The sequence below is a fragment of the Anarrhichthys ocellatus genome, unplaced genomic scaffold, assembly GCF_004355925.1.
Source record: "Anarrhichthys ocellatus isolate YVR2014 unplaced genomic scaffold, GSC_Weel_1.0 scaffold7, whole genome shotgun sequence".
In the NCBI taxonomy this organism is placed as follows: Eukaryota; Metazoa; Chordata; class Actinopteri; order Perciformes; family Anarhichadidae; genus Anarrhichthys; species Anarrhichthys ocellatus.
Genome location: NW_022280037.1, coordinates 7,193,957 through 7,215,581, shown reverse-complemented (window position 1 = coordinate 7,215,581; position 21,625 = coordinate 7,193,957). Strand labels below are relative to the sequence as shown.

At 42.0% G+C, this 21,625-nt stretch overlaps 2 protein-coding genes across 4 annotated transcripts in view; both read right to left on the bottom strand.

The window, feature by feature from the left end:
• Positions 1-117: 117 nt before the first annotated feature.
• Positions 118-15,023, bottom strand: ptpn21 (protein tyrosine phosphatase non-receptor type 21). 3 transcript variants are annotated; one of them, XM_031847699.1, is made up of 20 exons: positions 14,746-15,023; positions 13,650-13,952; positions 12,225-12,394; positions 11,915-12,012; positions 10,853-10,920; positions 10,669-10,739; positions 10,158-10,245; positions 9,944-10,029; positions 9,600-9,687; positions 9,236-9,315; positions 9,009-9,116; positions 8,233-8,293; positions 7,942-8,023; positions 6,274-7,781; positions 5,670-5,810; positions 3,467-3,685; positions 2,953-3,081; positions 2,630-2,864; positions 2,279-2,439; positions 118-2,128 (listed from the first exon to the last, which is right to left on the bottom strand). In XM_031847699.1, exons 2-20 carry the CDS (start codon positions 13,827-13,829, stop codon positions 2,000-2,002), a joined length of 3,702 nt encoding a protein of 1,233 aa, XP_031703559.1. In that variant the 5' UTR covers positions 13,830-13,952; positions 14,746-15,023; the 3' UTR covers positions 118-1,999. The 3 variants fall into 3 exon arrangements, with proteins under 3 accessions (XP_031703559.1, XP_031703560.1, XP_031703561.1); XM_031847700.1 differs by having other exon boundaries at positions 14,828-15,023; XM_031847701.1 differs by lacking the exon at positions 9,009-9,116.
• Positions 15,024-19,317: 4,294 nt separating this feature from the next.
• spata7 (spermatogenesis associated 7) overlaps positions 19,318-21,625 on the bottom strand; it is a 15,491-nt gene continuing 13,183 nt past the window's right edge. Inside the window, exons 8-12 of the mRNA XM_031847744.1 lie at positions 21,453-21,574; positions 21,312-21,362; positions 21,072-21,149; positions 20,818-20,875; positions 19,318-20,676 (exon numbers count right to left, since the gene is read on the bottom strand). Coding sequence (XP_031703604.1) covers positions 20,029-20,676; positions 20,818-20,875; positions 21,072-21,149; positions 21,312-21,362; positions 21,453-21,574 — 957 coding nt within the window. The 3' untranslated portion in view covers positions 19,318-20,028. The remainder of the gene's footprint in view (positions 20,677-20,817; positions 20,876-21,071; positions 21,150-21,311; positions 21,363-21,452; positions 21,575-21,625) is intronic.

Below are 21,625 nucleotides of genomic sequence, written 5' to 3'. Positions count from 1 at the left end.
ACTGAAATAGTGCAACCAGCCATTGAGAACCACTGGCTACTTCCTACCACAAGGTGGCACGATAGATTGATGTAAACAGAGGAACACAGGTTATCTTTAACGGAAACAGAAACAAAATGATATTTCCAAATATTTATTTGCTGAAAAGATGTTCTACACTTCCCCATGGCATATCATTTTGTGTTCAATAGATACAAGTTTATACATCGTTTGTACATTATCCAATATTCATAAAAGAAGATTTTTACATTGTGTACATTATGAACAACATACCTGTACATGGACAAAACTGTTACACCGTGGCCACACAAATCACTCTAAGTCTCCACACTAAGACTCAATCAGTATGCTAAAACACAAAACCTGAAGCTAATTCATACGGGGCGGACCTTAAGATCCAGTCCAAACGCATCTCATCAGTGGAGACGCATTTCTCTCCAGTTAAGTCAGATCACTGCCCACGCATGTGACACCAACGCACACATCGGGACACTGAGGGATCAACAACCGCTTCACTTTGGCCACATTATAAATTAAGTTGCTGCCTTTTAATTGATAATACAGGCAAATTATTTCAAATTGACATTGTTAAAATATGTATTTGACTTCATGTAAACTTTGCCGTGCCTGCAAGCCTCGTTCCGTTACGGGTCAACTTCACAACTGGGGCTCTGAAAATATTCCCTTTAGCTGCAGCGGGAAAGGAAAGTGTTCAATAAGAGTCAGCAGGAAGTGTCTGCACATGGACACGTCTCTCTGGAGTGAAAACAAGTGTAGCAGACAGAATACTGATGCTAGCACTGGTCTGTCCCGTAGACGTCTACTGTGCACCAAAGCCAACACGCTGCACAGCACTGTTCATTACACCTCAATAGTGTCAAACGGCCTCACGTCCTTGTTTTTATGTACTTAATGACACAAAGGCCCAACTGCCAAAAACTTAAGGGATCTAAGCCTAATTCAAGAATGATCATTTTTGTTCGCAGTACTTGTACTTCTTGCATGGATGTTTCTTAAATGTATCAATTGGCAATAATAAACACTTCACTGCAATCAAACAAGCATTAAAGGACACATCCTTCATACTATGCAGATGTACAGGGTAGATATATATCGGCACTTTGTCTTGACAAAATATATTGATTTTGTTCACTTACAGCACTCTGTTCTCGTGATAAAAAAAGGGATGAAAAATAGAGTATAAAAATTCCAGTTTTACACAAAAACCGCCGTCGTTCTTTTTCTTCATTCGTCAACTCTATATTTCTGGAACCTGTGCAATGTTTTTCTACTTCGCATCAATCCAGTGTTTAACAAAGACCAATCCATCGTCTCCCACCGTCTTTCTGGACAGAGAACACATCTGTTGTAGATAATGTTCGGTGGGTTCCAGGGCTTCATGAACATGAAGATTGCTCGTGTATGGTGTACATTAGCATCATTCTGTTGAATGTAAATCTATATATTGTTATTAAGTTCACTGCAGGGACAAACCCCTGCCTGTACCACCACATGATAAAGTTAAAACCCATCTGAAGCCTTTAGCCACTCTGTCTTCACTACTGCAGAAACGTCCTTCATTATCAGAACCTATAGTTACCAAACAGCAATCAAAAACATACTTATTAAAAAAAAAAAGCGACCTTTGTCAAATGAAACTGTTTTTGATACACATCTAGAATAACGATTCTCTTTAAATGCAGCATCATTGGTTCATTATGTACAGCAAAGTACTGTAAAAGTGCTGGGCTTTATTAAGCAATAATGTATGTAAAAATAATATATATAATACTGTTTAGCGGCAGGTCATGCTTCTTCCTTGTACTTCCACACATCTTTCAGCCTCGCCTGGTTTAATACTTGCCCCTTTACGGGGTCCACCAAAACACTGACTGCTGCAGTGACTAGAATCGTACGGCTGCATCATCGCAGTGCAGTTTGGTATAAATCGGGCTCCAACTCCACCCCGTCACCTGTGACCACTGACAGACACTTGTGCTCATATGAGCCTGGAGTTGCGCAGGTACTGGATGATGACTTTGTAGATGAAGGTGTACTGAGACAAGGTCTGAACCATTATCATCCTCTGACGACGCAGGTTTAACAGGTATTTGGGGACATCCAGCACCTGAAAACCAGACCAGACTTTTAGTATGAGAGAGAGGCAGCAGTGTTTCATCTTAATACACAGAGATGGCAAAGAAAATACACACCACATGAGGTCCTAAAAAAAAAAAAAGCTGTAGTGCACAGGTGTTATTTGAAGTGAGGAAGTTACCTCATTGTGCTCCAGACAGGCTATCATGATCTCAGACAGGATGACCACACCAGTCCGTCCCACTCCAGCGCTGCAGTGGACCAGCACCGGTAGGTTGGTGTTCTTTGGGTCACTGATGCTGTTTGTGTGTCTCCTCACAGACTGGATCTCCTCCAGGTAGGCTGGAAAAAAAGACAAGAACACTCACGATAATTTAATACAGCAGTGTTGCCAACGAGCTTTGGAACATTTAAATGTTCTTTTCAATCTCAAGGGTTCATCTTCCTTAGTCATCTTAATTTCCTTCAAAAAAGTCCTATTTTCAGTCTTCCAGGTTGATATCTGATGACCTTAAAAACAGATCCCACTTACTCAGGAAGCCTTTCAAGTCCTCAGGGCACCCGTGGTCCGGCCAGTCTATGTACTGCAGGTGCCAGACCGTTCTCTCCTGGCCCGTCAGGAGGTGTTTGATCTTCAGCCCCGTGGTGGCGTAGCAGCCGGACTCCGTGCGGAACCGCGTTGTGATCTTGAAGCGGCCGTACGTCACTGTGTTGTGTCGCGAGCCGAGTCTGGGCCAATACCGGAAGCTCTTTTCTCGGCCGCTCTCCTGAAGGATGATGTACAAAAGACGTAAACCCAGGTAATGACGAGGAATGAAATATGTCAAGCTGTAAATAGGAAAAAAATCAACGCACCTCTTCAGCGGTGACCATCGCGATGATGGAGACACCCTGTTCCCACACCATCTGCCAGAAGTCTTGACATGTGTTCGACAGGGGACCCTGCGAGGCAATGTAGCTCCAGTCCTGTCCACCTACTGTTATCTAATGAGACAAGGAGATTCTTCTTTTAGCTATTCAGTATTGCAGAAAGAGTAGCAGCAGAGTACTTCTATTGTCTCAGACTTGATGGTGAAGGAGTGAATGTGAATAAGCAGCCGTTATTGACCCACCCCACCCTTATGAGTAGCATGCCTTCTACAACAGGAGTATTAAAGAGTTTTCCATTAGTGTATTTTGGGAAGCTGTAACGTGGTTTTTCGCTTTGTGGTGCACATTGGATTTTGTCATTATTGCCCAACCCTAAATTCACAGAAATAACCAAAGGAAAGGAAAAACTGCATTTTCAGCAAATGCCAAAGTCATGAGCACTGTCATCAAGGTAATTTGCCAAGAATTAAGGATTATGATACATCTCTGCACAACTTACTCTAACGTGTGATGCATTAATGTATCCCGTGTTGTTCTCTTTAGTGGGAACCAGCTCCACTCGGGTGTCATCATAAGGCAGGACGTCCTGGAAGCGGTTTTTATCTCCGCTCTCTGGCAGCTGGGCGATGGTGCACCCTCCTGCGGGACGACGCTTTGGGATGCTCTCGTACTCTTTCAACAGCTCTCCCCTCTCCATATGATGCTCTAGAATTTTACACTAACACAACAAGGAAACACCTCACTACCACGGATAGTGTAGTCCTGACGCATGAACAAGTTAACTCTAGTTAAATCTATTTAATTTGATAAATACATAAAATGACGTGACGTCAGCATTCCCTGATATTTTCATCATTAACAAACACTTGCAGGACAGATATACAGTTGTGTGAAAAAGTGTTTGCCCCCTTCCTGATTTCTTATTTTTTTGCATGTTTGTCGCACTTAAATGTTTCAGATCAAACAAATTTAAATATTAGCCAAAGATAACACAAGTAAACACAAAATGCAGTTTTTAAATGAAGGTTATTATTATTAAGGGAAAAAAAAAAATCCAAACCTACATGGCCCTGTGTGAAAAAGTGATTGCCCCCCCCTGTTAAAACATAAATTAACTGTGGTTTATCACATCTTTGGAAAGCTGAGTTCAATTTCTCTAGCCACACCCAGGCCTGATTACTGCCACACCTGTTCTCAATCAAGAAATCACTTAAATAGGACCTGCCTGACAAAGTGAGGTAGACCAAAAGATCCTCAAAAGCTAGACATCATGCTGCGATCCAAAGAAATTCAAGAACAAATGAGAAACAAAGTAATTGAGATCTATCAGTCTGGAAAAGGTTACAAAGCTATTTCTAAAGCTTTGGGACTCCAGCGAACCACAGTGAGAGCCATTATCCACAAATGGCGAAAACATGGAACAGTGGTGAACCTTCCCAGGAGTGGCCGGCCGACCAAAATTACCCCAAGAGCGCAGCGACGACTCATCCAAGAGGTCACAAAAGACCCCAGAACAACATCCAAAGAACTACAGGCCTCACTTGCCTCAATTAAGGTCAGTGTTCATGACTCCACCATAAGAAAGAGACTGGGCAAAAATGGCCTGCATGGCAGAGTTCCAAGACGAAAACCACTGCTGAGCAAAAAGAACATAAAGGCTCGTCTCAGTTTTGCCAGAAAACATCTTGATGATCCCCAAGACTTTTGGGAAAATACTCTGTGGACTGACGAGACAAAAGTTGAACTTTTTGGAAGGTGTATGTCCCATTACATCTGGCGTAAAAGTAACACGCCATTTCAGAAAAGGAACATCATACCAACAGTAAAATATGGTGGTGGTAGTGTGATGGTCTGGGGCTGTTTTGCTGCTTCAGGACCTGGAAGACTTGCTGTGGTAAATGGAACCATGAATTTTGCTGTCTACCAAAAAATCCTGAAGGAGAATGTCCGGCCATCTGTTTGTGACCTCAAGCTGAAGCGCACTTGGGTTCTGCAGCAGGACAATGATCCAAAACACACCAGCAAGTCCACCTCTGAATGGCTTAAGAAAAACAAAATGAAGACTTTGGAGTGGCCTAGTCAAAGTCCCGACCTGAATCCGATTGAGATGCTGTGGCATGACCTTAAAAAGGCGGTTCATGCTCGAAAACCCTCCAATGTGGCTGAATTACAACAATTCTGCAAAGATGAGTGGGCCAAAATTCCTCTACAACGTTGTAAATGACTCATTGCCAGTTATCGCAAACGCTTGATTGCAGTTGTTGCTGCTAAGGGTGGCCCAACCAGTTATTAGGTTTAAGTTTTACTTTCTATCACTGCAGAAGAGAGGACCTAGTCTTTAGTAGTGAATGGTGTTGCAGCAGGATACACCAAATATTTTATTCAATCTGTTTGATTAACTGATCTGCTCCTTAAAAAAAAAAAGAAAAAAAAAAGCAAATTATGTATTTATGTGTCTGGAATTTACCGTCATTGCCAAAGCAGCTAACATCAAGATTAACAACGCTGACCAGTTCAGCTACACGTTAACGTCTGCAACCAGATCGTCGACTGAGACTTTCATTCCCAATACACAAGCAACACGTAACAAATCTCACATCTCAAAAGTTTCCGTTGACCGAAACTAAACATTTTCATTAGTTTTTTGGCTTCACAAACCCATCTGTCAAGCAGCAACTGTCAAAGACTCATAAGTGTCCTACCCTCTCGTCATTGGAGGCTCTCTCGGGCTCATCCTTGACCGCTTCGCTCATTGGCTGCCTGGAAACCGACAGTCCGTTGAGATGTGCCACCTTCAGAGGGCCCATCTTCTTCACCTCTGACCGAGTTCCTTTCTTCATACCCTGGTGTGACAACAGAGTAGACAGAGAAACAGTGAGTGAGGGCGAGTGTGTGCGTGAGCCTTGGCAGTGAGGAAGTAAGTCTCCAGGAGGGGCGGGACGCGGCAGCCTCGCTGGGTGTTTAGCGAGGGAATGTCGCCGCTCCGGTTTTCTGACTACATACTTTCAATGTGTCATTCGAAGCCGGGCAATGAAACCACTTTCATTACTAGGTACATGCATACTCATGTGATCCAGACATGAGGCTCACACATGAAATAAACCATAGCTACAACCCACTTTTAAAGAAAATACTGATAATGTGCAGTGGGGGCCATTCTTTTCTTCTTTCTGGAACAGGGTTCTCTAAAGTATTACAGCGCAACTAACATCTCAGGAGGTAGCATGGAGAAGTACCTCCATTTCTAAATGTTTATTAACTACTGCACTATGCTAATGATGTAATGTAATTGGGAACAGGACTCACCGGAGGGGGCAACCCTTCTACTGTTTTCTTCCCAGGAGGCACATCAGACACGGGCCTCTTTTTCAAGTCTTTCTTAGTCTTCTGCTTGGCCTGGCCACTCAGGTCTCCCTCAGAGACCGAGGGCATAATCCTGGGCTGCCGTAAATCTGACAGCAAGTACAGAGGCTCGCTCTCCTGGATCAGAGGGTGAACCGTGTAAGTCAAGGAACTGGTTATGGAGGGGTCAAGAGAGGAGCCTATGGGATATGCGGGAGGCGGCTCTATGGGAGTGCGTTGCGTCAGAGAAGAGAGAGACGTCAAGCTTTGGTGCGGTTGGTCGGGATCAGCCGCTGCCATTGCGTCCTGAGAAAGGGGAACATGACGCCCGGTATCTTCCTCAAACTCCTCTTCTTCACCGCTACTGTGAACCAGCATGGTGGCATCTGAAAGGGACTTTTTGTGTCCATACTGCACGTCACTCCTGTCCTCTGCCTTTGTACGTTCCAAAAACACGTTGAGCTGAGAGCCCTGGGAGCGACCGCCGCGCAGGACCGGAGGAGGCGTGGCAGCTTCAGCTGCTGAAGAAGACACGGAGCGCTCTTTGACCCTCATCCCCTCGAGACTATGCGCCAATCCGGCAATCTCGATGGAGTTTCGCTTCTGAGCGTGGTACGGCTGTCTCTGTGGGGGTCCGCTGAAAAGAGGCTCCGACACCTCTTGTAACGAGTGGGCAACAGGCAGGCTGTCCTCTTGGAATGTCTGGACTGAGTGATGCACTCGCCTCGTGATGATCAGGTCTGGGTTGCTGCTGCTGACGTACAGGTGACGCGACAGGTCCGGCGTGCTGTTGGCAGGTCGAGGGTGGGCGTACGGGTAGGGCGGAGGTGGTCGGTACACGTGCGTTCTCATGATGTTAGGAGCCGGATACTCTGGATACTGTGCCTGTTGTAACTGGACGTTTGTGAGCTCCGGGACACTAACGGCCCCCACTACGGGCCTCCTCTCTGTAGGGTAGGGATATGGAGAAGGGCTGTGGAAGCTGGAGCCGAGATGGAAGGGATAGTGATGGTGTTGGGCGGCTCCACCGTGCTCCCCTCTGATCTCTGGCTGGCTGTAAACTAGGTGGTCTGGCCTGCGGTAGGCGTACGAGTTTCCGATATTCAGGTTCCTCATGGAGTGGCTCTGCCGGTGCTCTTGAGACAAAAGCATCCCTCCTCCTGCTCCCCGGGTCTTCTGACGCATCACTGTCTCATAGTCAGGCGTGGCCCGGTAGGAAGGCGGGATAAGAGCGCTGTGGCGATGCGAGGGGACATAGTCCGGCCTGGTGATGTCGCTAGTAATAGAGGGGTTGGAGGACATGGGAGAGGGCTGATGGTAGTGCTGGGGATTGGTTAGGGAGCTGGTACTGTGGGCGCTGTACACACTGCCGTTACGTAAACGCCCTCCACTGTTGTATTCCAGAGGAGAGCAGTCCAGGCTGGTCTGGGAATGGTAGTAATAACCGTTCTGACTGTTCATGTACAGGTTGTCTGTGGGAGAGCAAATAAACAAGACATCCTGAAGTCGACAATGGATTAGAATTACTAACAATTCACCGTCAACATTTAGCTGAGGACAGTAATAACTTTAAATGTCATCCCATGCACTAATTATCAGGTTCCTATAGTCGCAAGCCCATCTCTAAGTTACCTTGCGATGATGTGTAAGGCTCTGTGAAATGACCATTGTAGTGCATTTGTGGCGGGGGCATCATGTAGGCCTGAGGCTTTGGCTGTAAATCAACAAGAGAGGGATTCAGTTACGGCTCATGTGATCTGAATACTGTCCAAGAGCAAAGAATTAAACAGAACTGTGTGCGAATGCTCCCATAGATAATGATTTAAATATACATTGTGTGTTGAAATGCAAAACCAGAAAATCATCTAGGGAATTATACAAGCACACAAGATGTGATTGTGTGTTTGTGAGTGAGGTCATTACCAGAGATATTCTAGTAGAGGACCTCCGTCTGACTGGGTTAACCACGGCAGGCTGCGTTTGGCTGGTGGGAAAACAAATGTCGGTCAGAAAAGGCGAACCTAAACCGAAAGCACGGCTACTTACAATGCTTCTCTCAAGCATTGTCTCTTACTTTGTCCTTTTGACATTTAAACTTTGAAAACACAGCAAAGTGCACACCAGGACAAATCCATCAAACTAAAAAACACGTTGCTCAACTCTTCTCCAGTACAATAAGCAACATTTGTCCTTGAGGACTCCAGCAAGCATGGTGTAATGGAGAAGGGTTGTGCAATGTGTTTCACATTTTGATTGACTTGCATTTAACAAAACACAGTAAACTTCTAAAAAAATATAGAGAAAACTGAGACATAGATCTGGAAATATCTGATGAAAGCTAGAGTAATGAATTACTATAACAGATACTGTAAAAATAGAGGTTTTCTCATCTTTATGGTGCAAATAGTGCTGAGAATAAAGATCCCTGTGGATTTTACTGCTTTAATTTCATTGATTATGATCCCCGGCTATTCTTTCTCTGGCCCAATCACACACAACAATAACTAGTAAATCAAATATTAGCTTTCTTTTACTTGGATGAAAAGTCACTACATGCTTCACCACCCAGGGCCCATTTCATACATACAGTAGAGAGCATGTTTGCTGTGAAAGGTTGGCTATGCAATGAGGGACGGGTGGGTGTTGGCACCTGCTTGATAGCCACACTGTAGGCGGTGGCTGATACTAGTGTTGCTCACCCCTTATTAGAAGGCAGAGAGGGACGAGAGAGCATTGGAAAGCGAGGAAAGGATAGAGTGAGAAGGGACTTCTGGGAGCCCTCAGAAGGCAGGGGGTCACACTCCTCTCTGAAGAGAGAGGAGGAGAGGAGTGAGGCTACACCAAAGAGGAGACACATGTACGAGACGAGGAGGAACAAAGAGACAGGATCTAGACTAGACATGTAAAAAAAAATAAAAACACTTACAGGCTACTCTTGTTAATCTTATAAAACTTGAGTCTGGCCAGACACATCCGGCACACATATTTGGAGGTTTCCATGTCTTCCTACACAAAAAAAAAAAAAAAGGAGAAGAAAACTCATGAGAGGGTGGGTGAGAATTAGAACAGAGGTGTTGTTTGCTTAGTAATCTCGAAGCAAAGCCAATCCTGTGTGTGCCCTCAAATACCTCTACGTTGAGTTTCGGCTAATGGTATGTGACATACGTAACATAGCCAAACAACTACCAGTTACAGCCACACCCACATTTTTTGCTAAATCCAATAACAAACTGAAATTTTCGAAAGGGGACGGGTGGAGAGACGGAGGTGCATTGGTGGCAGAGACTTACGGTCTGGAACTGGACACTCTCCTCTCTGTTGGCTAGCTCCAGGACAAAGAAGGACCTGTTGTGACTCATGTTGTTAATTTCATTCCACCTACACAGCCAATTACAGCGCGGGGGCAGAGAGAAGAGAGGAAAAACACATGATGTCATGACGGCCACAAAACCGTGCAGCATTTTTTTTTTTCTTTAAAGAGACTGTGGCACTGCTTTAACAATGAATAATAAAAAAACACACGTAGGAGTCGATCAAAAAGATATCTAGAACTCATAATAGTATGCAGATTGAGAGCAATTCAACAAAAAGGTCAAGAATGCACACTTCTTCTCCAATTTGCTTCCAGACGTACCTAAATGAAAGCGGCCTGCCATTTTTATGCTTGACAAAGATGCCATCGAGGCAGGATCCCATGGAAACATCTGCACCTGTACTGTCCTGTTGAGATTAACGGAGAGGAGTTTCAGAACAGGCTTTTGGGTGAAAGAATACAGACTTACGGATTCAGATTCTAGTAAGCCCACGTGATACTTCTTCGACGTTTGGGCGAGACCCTGTAAACTTACCTTGGCTTGATAGCTTTCCTGGCCATAACCTTCCATTTTCTCCACCTCCTGCATGTACAACATCTCTGCCTCTGGGGCTGATAAACCCCTAAAAAAAAAAAGGAGACAAAAATGGCAACAAAAACATGACGAAACAACCGTCAAAACCCACTGATCCGACATATAAACAAGACACGAACACTGACAAAGCACAGCAATGCATCACCAATTTGTTATAGTGGTTACAAGTTGTAAATGAAATGGGACAGATGGAGTGATGAGAAACAGCTATCTTTTGGACTAAATGTTGAGGACAGAGTGACTAAAAAAAGGGTCTGGTGCAAGTGTAAATCACAAGAGATGGCTTATACATGGCCTCAGAGAGATTCTACGTGAATCCAGATGATGACAGGTAATTAAAAAGGTAGATTGTGTTTGTCTGTGCAGTACGCAAAAGCGATTCGTCTGTTGATCCACACACAAAGAACAGGCAGATGGATGCTGAGGACGGACATTGAGGACACCTGCTCACCTGAAGGACTGATAATGAAGGGCCACTTTCTGAGTGGCCTCCTCCAGCACTCGCTCATCCTGGATCCAGTCCTGCAAAGACAAGAGTCGGGAATCGATACCACGCTGGTGTTAAAACACAAATGAGCACAGGACAGCAACGTCTTTCATTTGACATGTTGACCACACAAAATAAAAACGCTTACAATAGGGAAGAGCGCAAACTTCTGGAGGAACTCTTGGGAATCATATCGGTTGAAGTCTCCAAAGTCAGCTGTGGAGAGAAAAAAAAAAAAAAAGGACACACTAAATGAGTTAATACAGCAATGACACTACTCTCTGAATAAACTCTATTACACGTCCATTTCTGCATTTAGCACAAGGCTAAACAGACGTGTAAGAGTTGCAGAATGGTGCAATGCCTTTTGGAAAGCTGCGGTGCACGATGACACGATGGACTAATTTTAGGAGAGGAGGGGCCCCGTTTGTTAGGAAAGGGAATTGCTTCAGTGTCTGACAACGTAGAGGGCCAAAACAGTTACCGGCCTGCTGGTAACATTCAGAACTATGTCGGGTATCCCAGGCATCAAGCTACAACCACCCTTCACTCTAAAATATCCGAGCCAGGGACATAAATTAGGAAACCACCTGACAGCACAATCACAAGTCTGCATGACAACTTAAGCAGGGACTAAATCTTTAAGGGAACCTGCACGGAGTTTATTCGGGATTTTCTTCAAATGCACACATTGCATGCTGGTCAGTGCTTTGAACACGGCTGCAGCAGTAAGTGATCTCAGCGGCTCTGCTATGCTAACACCCAGGCCAGTAGGTTGCAGCGCCTGATATAACTTTGCCAGCAGTGTTTGAGATTCTTCTCGCTAGGCAAAAGTTGGAGGACGTGTCAGGGCTGCAGCTCATGCAAGGGGAGTTCACAAACACACACAAACACACCCGTGACTAATTTAACAGGCTAGTTTACATTTAATGGTGCGTTGTTAAGAGCTGCATATTACAAGAATCATGAAATTGTTCTTAGAAACCTTTGGATCAGTGATTGAACAAAGGTTTGAGACAAACCTGGGTCTGCTCAGCAGACCCATTTTTGTAGCTGTGTTTTTGAGAATTAACAGAGTTTGGATGCAAGAAAAGAAATGCTGTTGCACTGGTGGAGATTGAAAGGTAACGGTTTGAGAATCAATAGGCGTATTGGAGTTTATTATTGCCAAGAAACACTTTGCACAGCTCGTATTATACATTCATATTACCTTGCACTGCCAGGCTAGCTAAACGAATAGCTTGTTCCAGTGAGCACGAGATCCTGCCCTCCAGAACATCCTTCTTCAGCTGTAGGTAATACTGATATCTGTGGAGAAAGACGGGGTTACTTATGAGTGGCGCATACACAAGCAGCCAACAACCAAATATGGTGACTTCATTCAGGTTTGCAGAAATGGCTGAAAAAGGTCATTACAGAGCAAACCTTCTCAAGTGCGGCACTATTAAAATAACGTAGGGACATATTTAAAGACACAAAAACTAGGCTTAGACAGGACACTGTCACTGATGGAACCTCACCTTGTGATCTCCTGTTGCAGCTGGTTGATGCCGGGTATGTAAAACACGACTCCAAAGTAAACGCTGGGCTCCAGCCCGTACTTGTCCAGCTGCTTCTTCAGCGGCTTCTCCAAGTCTATCCATCTCTGCTGGTTCTGCTTGTTGAAGTACCACAGGCTGAAGTAGGTTATCTAACAAGCAGAGAACAGAAGCACAAACGTTACACCCGAACAAGCACCGCGAGCGAGCGAGGACATTTTAAGACGACTAGAATATCTTGCACAACAATTTAGGTTTTACAATATGTAGAAAACGAGAAGGAATGCATGTTTACACATAGGACATATCCAACTTTAGAACAAGATTATGGAACTGCTTGAAGTCACACATCTCCTGTTTTGTGCACAAATCTGTAGGTCTTCTCCTACATAACATTCAAAACACATGTAGACCTGAAAACTCAACCACGACACACTCCTCTAGATTTATGGGCGGTTGGCGGCTCCCTGCTCCATCTTGTGACCGTCTGAACATCTCACAATGAACACTGGGAAGAAAAGTAACCCCCGGGCTCGCTGTTTATCAAAGACAACTTAGCGGAAAGAGACCCGTTGTGTTGTGCAGCCACACTCTAACCACAAGTAGAACATAACATGACTGTTCAGCAGTAGACCGAATTGGTTAGCAACTATGAATAAATATTATATAAACATTTCTCTGGTGTTTATATTTTATAATAATGTAGACAGAAATAAGACAAAAGTTAGGGGATCTAGTTGCTTTGAACGTAGATTGCAAACAACCCCTGTGGCATCAGAAACAAACAATACGTTGTTTACCCTGTGCATACAAGAACTATAAATGAGGGTGGAGGCATCGCGCAGCACAACAGTCATGTCGTGCAAGTTCAGATCCGGCCAGATCGCCTGTATATTCAGCAGTCTTTAACTGTTGCTTTGAGGAGCAACTGGAAATGACAGCATCTCTTTCAGCTCGTGTCCGACAGGTGGTTTTCACCACGGCGACCAAATGCGGACGTGAAGCTCGGTGCATTATTCGATCCTGACTCAGAACTACTTTTCTCGACCATATTGTCCATGCTCTGCGAGAGCTGACACTTGAACGTTTCAAAACGTGCATAGTATGTTTGCTAATCTGCATGATGAGTTGGTTACATACATGCATTTACTAATGTAAAGTATGCGATTCACAAATTCCTTAATCATGTCATAAACGGGACAGAGATTATGAGAGATTATATTACATAATTGCGACGATATATTATTATGAGACAGTGTAAAACTGGTAATTTTGGTTTCTGTAGTCCCGTTTCTCAGTTCCTAGTAAGAATGTGACCAAAAGATAACCGTGTCTCTGTGGTGAGTTAAGAAAAGCTCCAAAAGAGAGAACAATCAGCACTTGTATTGCATGGAAATACATACATACCTCTCTCAACTCGAGTCTCTGAGCAACTGCCTCCAAACATTCCTGCCCGGTGCTCTCCACCGAAAGTGTAAACTCAACAAACTCTCCATTGAGCAGCTGGATCCGAGTGACAAGACAGCTCTTGCTTGAAACAGTATACCTTCGAGTCCTTTTGAGTTTTAAGCCAAATGGCAAGGGCATGTTTCACACTTCTTCAAGGAGGGAGGTCTTCACTTAGTCCGGGGAAAGTCTTCTCCTTGCTGTCCCCCTTCGAATACTGCGTGAACGTTACAGGCCACTGGGTTCATCATCAGACAGACAGATCTGAAGAAAAGAAACGAGACAGGAAACATCTCAGTGCATCTCCAAAAACACTACAATTCACATGAAAGCATGAAATTGCAAACTTGGAAAAAGGGGGTTGATAAAAAACAGGGTGACTACTGATCACTATAGAATATGTTACGGTACTTAAATATAATCTTAGTCTGACCCCCTGGAACAGACGCCAGACCAGACAAACACTTAAAGTAACGTTAATCCTCTTAAATGTGGCATTTTTGTTTTAAATGCCAAAGCATTACAACTTTTCTAAAAGTAAACACTCTGAAAAAAACACACGTTAAAAGCAAATCTATGGATTTGGCAGCAATTGCTAGTAGGTTATCTAATCTGTGTAATTAGCGTTGTCTATAACACGGATTACAAGCCATGTTCAACGGTTGTGGTCAGATGAATCCCCCTCCAGCGGATAGTCTGAGCCAAACACTGACCTGATCTGTTACAGTACGTTGCGAGCTAACGTTAAAAATCCCTGCTGCTCTCCATCTCCAACATGCATCCATTTTATTACAATGTATATATACGTTACACCATGAAATAACTTATCGTAACTTAACTTAAAGTTATTCCTTAGATGTGTGACATGTCCCGGCCTAACTAGCTAACCCTTCAGTGGAAGCTTTAGTGAATCCTTTAACTTTTAACCGTTAAAAACAACCAGCGCTAAATTAGCTTCAACGCTAGTTGTGCTAACATATGTTCCAGCAAATAGACGACACCCTTGGGAAGCTGACGTAGCCGGTAAATATTGTTGGGTTAAAATCGTTAACGTTACCGTTAGCCATCAAGATTCAATTTTGTAGTCCAACTAAGATTCGGTCCAGGGGGATTTTCCGCCATCAAGGTCAATGGATTACCATAAATTTGGAGATATTTTCAAAAGTGGAGACAGCCCATTGGTCTGTAGTTTGTTTGTGGATCCAGACTAACTTAGCGACCCATGCCTCTTGGTCCGACACTTCACTCAAGTTCCGAGCGTGTTTCGCTTCCTGGGATTGGAAGAGCAACAAGCGTATTCCGTCTACATCCGCGGCTCTATAGCTCCAATAACTGAGCTTCAGCAATTGAAAAATCACCAAATTAAATTGGAATGCACTCTGTCTTTTCAATTACTGCGTACAAAATGTTTGGTTTACTGTACTTCTTTCGGGGCATAAGCATCAAAATGCAGTATAGTTCCGCCATGGCGGAGGAATACATGGAGGTTTTCAGAGACATGACATCAGACAGCTGGAATGCCGAGCGGTGAAAATGCCAGAAATGGGACAGCTGCCCTGGAGCTAGCTGCTGGTCGCTGACCTGTCTTTTTACCTTTTACATTGACTGACAGCTGTAATCGCAAACACAGAATATTTTGCAATGACTAATGAGTTATCCTCTGTATCTTATTTGTATACAACACGGTCTCACTTCTGTGTTTTTAATTCATAGGTTTCAACTCTAATTTGGGTTTAAATGTATCCATTTATTTAATATAGCCTAATGTGGTTGAAAAAAACATTAAAAACAGAATGAAAGGGACTAAATGTAGACTGTGAATCCATAGTTAATATTAAATACGTCTTCACAACAATAATGTAGTTCCAGTTTGCTTCTCTTTCCCACAGTTACTAGTGTCCTGATGGTGGACGTCCTGACAGGGTTTTCAGTTCCACAGCTGCTGCATCTGGCCAGATGAGAAGATGAGAAATTTAGACATTCACAACACAGATATCTACCACTGAGCTATATATATATATATATATATATATATATATATATATATATATATATAGCCAGCGAATCCATCTCTTCTGCATCACACAGTCACTTCAGGACCAGAGTGAGTAGTGATAAAGAGAGGGAGTATGTTTGAAAGATGTGTGTGGAGTCAAACACCGTTTCATATTGTCTTGACAGACGACTCAAGTACCTGTGGTACTGAAATTGTTTAGGTCTACCTTTGTGTTCACTGAGGTTACTTTTCTTTCGAAGCAATATTTTAAAGATAGGTTTGGATTTATCACATAACATGTCATATGCAAGTTAAACTATGAAGCTTCAGCAGTTCGAGTTGGTCTTTTTTTTGGCACAAAATGCCTCCCGTGTTTGCTTGCTTGTGTTAGGTTTTTAAGAACAAAGGATGAAGGAGCCTGCAGGCCGCAGGTACTCTTCTGATGCGCACGCGCATCAGAAGAATGAGCTAGATCCGGTTCAAATTAAAACAATATTTAATGTACTACACAAAGTTCACTTATAAACTGAATTAACTATTAATAGTAATGCTGCTGCATGTCTGACACCTCACTCAGAATCCCTATCTGACCCTCAAAACTATTCTTAGTGTTTTAATACCTACAGTGACTATACTTCTATGATTTAATACATTCAATGAGTTAATATACTGTAACATAATATCCTCTATATGTAAGAATATTGTAAACCTATAATACATTCCATATGGAAACATATTGTGACTAACATATTTATTATTGTAACACTTCTACTCACCACTAGGGGTGTTATTAAATCCTACTAATAATGCGTTTAATACTGAAATTCTCCACACTTGCTTGCTTGATATTTTCTGGTAGTTGCAATGCAGGTTTGTAGCCGGGACACAACACCAGCAAAAAGTCTACACGCATTAACCAGAATGAAGATAACTGATTTGGCTAAGCTGAACATTTAAACATTTTTGCACACTACAAGGACAGTATGGATAGGAGGAATTGTATGTGTTCTTCCTGTGCTTAGCAAGGATAGCAATATATTGCTATTAGTTACTATTTTTCTGTTTTTCTTCTTTCGCTATGTATTTTTCCATATAGTAGTTTATAATTGTTTTTCTTTCCATGATTTATATGATTTGTGATATATATTTGTCTCTTTCTTTGATGTTTGTTTTATATATGCTTGTTTAAAATTAATCTTGATGTTTGTAGTTTATTTTTCATAGAGGCATGCTCAATTCATATCCGCCTAATAAAATGTCAATCATCCTTTAAGGGGAGACACCTCAGGCAAAAACATTGTTTTTCATGGACTGAGCAATTTTGAAGTATTGGGCTGTGGGCTACCATAACATGTCTTCTTTCAGACTAGTGGAAAGAAAACACAATACACATTTACATAGAAACCCCGCTCACATTAAGCGAGTCACACATTTATGGAAAATCAAATGTTGGTCTTTTACTAAACATCACGTCTACAAATCACTATTATCTCTAAATTGTATTCATACACAACTGCCACAATGTACCTCACGGTGCACACAAGCAATTTATTAAACAAAATGCTTACAAACTGAGAATTCAAGATGCAGGAAGGTAAGGTAACATGCAAACAAAGCTCCATGCAGCAACAAAAGATGAACCGACAAAGGAACTGGGTTTAAATAGGGAGTGATGAATGGGGACGTGGGAAGAGGTGAGCAGGAGGTCTGGTGACAGGTGAAACTAATCAGGGTGGGGCAGACAAAACTGGTGGGAAAACACAGAAAGGCAGGAAATGAAGTGATCTGAAACTAGAGGACAGATGGCAAGATAGGAAAGAGGAAACACAAATTAATGTCATGAAACACACAACATAACCTCAGAGCAGAGCGTAAGTATAAAAATAATAATAAGACGTGTGCACTGTTGATTGTAATATAAAAAAGTAGATTGAAATGATGTACTTAAATAGTAAATAAAAGTAAATAGACAAATATCAATCCAGGTATTTTGAAGCGGAGTTGTTTTTTAGATATTTCCAATTCATGACAATTAATCAGCTTGCTATGAGGCTACTATATGCTATTGCTGTCTTTTGTGTATCACTCCAAAGATAGCACAACTGTGAAGAGACGATTAAGAGACAGGAAAGAAAAGCCATTAATCTGATTAAAATTGAAATGTTTGTGAAATCATGTGCAGATCTGAATAGAATAAAACATTACAGGGTTGGAAAAAAAAACTAGGTGTCTACACATACTGATAATGGAGCAAATAATAGAGAAATTGGGGACATTAATGTGTGTGAGGTTAGCGCCATTGTTGCCCAGACAGGCCCATCTTTATCAGAGAAAATCATATTCTCTTATCTGTCCATTAGTCGTTTTCTAAATAAATATCATAAAAATACACCTGAGGAGCAAGTGTCAATCGCTAAGTTTCTGTTTACCTAAGATGATCCTCCATCTTTACAATGTGGTGTGATTTTAAATATTCGGATACCTTTCATAGCAGGGGAATTCTTCAGACCTTGGAATAGTTCAGTTTGTAAGTGAGAGGGTATATGTGTTTCAATAATCACATATTCATGAGAAATCTTGGGTCATGAACAATACATTGTATTCAATTTCAACTTTGATTCCATGATTGAATGATTAAACACTATTTCACTGAAGACAAATGGCACACAATCAAGGCTACACAATACCCTATTGTGTAGCCTTTTAACAGTTTTTTAATAATTGTAACAGCAAATCAATGGATTTGGAAAGGGAAAAAATAATATGTCTGCCTTTCTAAACTAAGTGATTATAGGTTGAATCAAACCCTCCATTCGATGATGTATTCTGTTCTATTTCTGAACGGAGATGGTACTTAGATCCTTAACTTAATTAAAAACACAATTATTACAATGAACAAATAAAAGTTCTGCATTCAAATTGTTGCTTCAGTAACAGTACAGATAAATTATCAACAAAATATACAAAGTACATATAGAAAATGTTCACTGTAACTGATCTATTAGGTTGTTGATACTGATGCAACAAGGTGTAAGTAACATTTAGGAGGATTTAGCAGTATAGCTTAAAATATAATGGATAATTTAGCAGGAAATTGGAAATAAATCATTAATGCTTTGTCCAATCTTCATAAATCTTGGTAAATATCTTCAGACATTCCTTAAAAATAAGTCTACCAAAGTCTACCATTTTGAGCCCAACCAATAGGGGGTGCCACATATAGGAAAATGTGTACGGGAGACCTGGGATGGTCGTAACAGAACCACTTTCACCAAGAAAAGATGACCTGAGTCATGTAATGTATGCACCTTCATACTGTATATAGAGCTATGCACATACATTGCATATATTCTAGAGGAAAGTTATTCTAAAGGATCAGCAACACTGTCGATGGCAAAGACGAACAGAGACACTAAGTCTCAATTCAGCCCCTGCATCCTCTGAAGGCTGCGCCATGATGTAGGTATTTTGGTTGTCCACCAAGAGCATATCAAGGGCCCACTCCTGATGAGTCAGCGGTACCGGCTACATCCACTTCTTCCGTCAACAATGCATTTGCCAAGTTAATATTACTTGAGTCACTTTTGTAATGCATGCAGCGCATCCAATGGATGGTTATGGTGGGGCATGAGGTCCAATTAGGCGAAGGTAGGGGTGGGAGAAACCAATTTCCCTCTCTCCTAAGTCCCTAATTGATTGCAAAATGGCTTAAGTCACATTCCTGTAATGCTAATAATGGCTGCAGGTTGAATAATAATCAGTTTGTTACATAGTCTCAATAATCAGATACAAGAATCACAAGAATATAAGATTTATTGCAATTGTAAGAACACTTTCTGGTGACTCAACTCCTAGTCACTACATCTCAGAGGCATATGTCAACTCAAACTCACTGAAAACATGTGGAAGATTCCTTACAACAAAAGTGTTTTTTCTAGAAATGTAAACAGCAGCTGCACCATACTTAAAACTGACTGGGTATACTCTGCCATAGTGCTGTGGCCTATCCTTTGCAAAGTTGATAATCATACTAATTACCATAAATTAGAAAATATGTGTCGCATTACTCTATGGGTCAATTAGAGCTCAACCACTATGGTCAGTATGTCTCTCTGGTGTACTCGCAAAAGCCCTGTTTGCTGGTATGAAATTTCCATTGTGCTTATGTAAAACATATAATAAAGCAGAACACAACTACAACACCATATTGGTGGGGCTTTTATGGAAAACACAACTAGTGCTAAATCACATTTACAAAACTACACATTCATCTCTCTCTAGAAAAATACTCACTTGGTAACAAAAACATTAAAGGACCTTTTTAATCTCTGAATACAGCAACGCTCAGAATTCATCATCACTGACGGAGGCGACGGTGTTTGTATGTTGCTCAGTGGCCGTCTCCACAATGACGCGGTGTTGATTGCTGGACACATGAAGCGACTCTGACAAACTTCTCCCCAGATCGTCAAGCTCTTTAGATTGTCCATCATAACTGACTTCAGCTTGGTCTCGATGAAATCCTTCTTCACTGGTTATGGTGTTGTATTCAAGGTTTTCATTGCTGACTTCTTTGCTTGTCTCAGCTGTGCCGATTTGATTTTGAGGGTCCTCTTCACCGATTCCTGTATTATCAGAAACATGCTCACCGAGCCAAGGAGAGCCAATGCTCCTCCCCCGATTGTCCTCAACTCCTTCGTCTTCATTTGCTTTAATTGGTGAGGCAGCAGTCGATTCAGGAGAGCATAAAGGTGTAGACACTAACAGGGGATCAGCATAATGTGGCGAATCGCAGTGTTTAATTACTGATGCATACGGGAACAGGTCACTGTCCTTTTTGGTCTTCACGTGTTTCCCTCCTGATTCCAGATGTGGTAGGAATGAATCAAGTAGATCATTCTCCTTTTTTTCAAGCTCTGCACTAGAGGCGGATATGTTGGTTGGCTCTTCAAAATCTTTACGCAGCACTTCCAGAAGGTGGCGCATTTTACCCTAAAACCAAAAACAATGCAATCAGATGCATGAGAAGATATTGACGAGTCCTTTGTGATAACCTTTTAAATGTTTTCAAATCTTTAATTAAAGCTGTGACCCTAACACTTAAACAGGACTTGACATATATCGGCTACTCACCACATCAAGCTGATGCCGATTCATGTCGATATGACGCTTTATCACCCAGTCTAGGAACCTTGCAGAGGACAAAAACACAGACAATGACACGAGCAACTGTTTAAGCATATACTCAATTAAGAGACACACATAGCTATTAGAAAAGTGGCATCCGGTCCGCACGAGTGTTGTAAATATTTGAACGCTAACATAAAGCACAGTCTTGTCGTTCATAGTCAGAGTGTAAAAAAAATTTGTCATAAAAAATGACAAACCTGTCAGAGATGTGCCCCCTGGACAATATATCCTCCGTTACAGCAGAAATGAATTCAAGGTACATTAATTCTTCTTCCCTGTTGAACGGCAGATGAAAATTATTAAATTCATGGGGATAATATTTTACATGGTTCTTAAGGTTCCTAGAAGCATCTACAGTACTTTCAGATCCTTAAACATATGGCTTTGTACTGTATAAATTAAACTGTATAAGGATTTAACATTAACAAAGAACTTACTCTGCAGATACACTCTTCATAATGGGAGATTTCCAGCCTTCTGGTGAGAACCTAAAAAAAATTAAGACTTCAATTATATATTTATGTTATTTATACATTATGCTTTAAATGCAACTTGGTATTTCCCCTTCGTGATTTTACCTGGACGAGGAGTCAAATAAATCACGTTCTCTGCTCTTGTTTGCTCGACTCCGTTGTCTAGACGCTGAGACAGATGTGCCGTTGAACTCCTCTTCAGACCACTCGTGCTCTGTATTAAATCCCTGTGAAACAAAAGGACAGCAAAAATGAGATATTAACATATGTATATACAG

Bases quoted from the DNA above. Each gene is read 5' to 3' on its own strand.
- ptpn21 (XM_031847699.1), bottom strand. From the start codon at position 13,829: ATGCCCTTGCCATTTGGCTTAAAACTCAAAAGGACTCGAAGGTATACT. The intron at 9,117-9,235 runs GTAAGTGTTTTT...CTCTCTCTTCAG, and splicing joins AAGATTAACAAGAGTAGCCT to AGAGGAGTGTGACCCCCTGC. The intron at 8,024-8,232 runs GTAATGACCTCA...GTTGATTTACAG, and splicing joins CCTCTACTAGAATATCTCTG to CCAAAGCCTCAGGCCTACAT.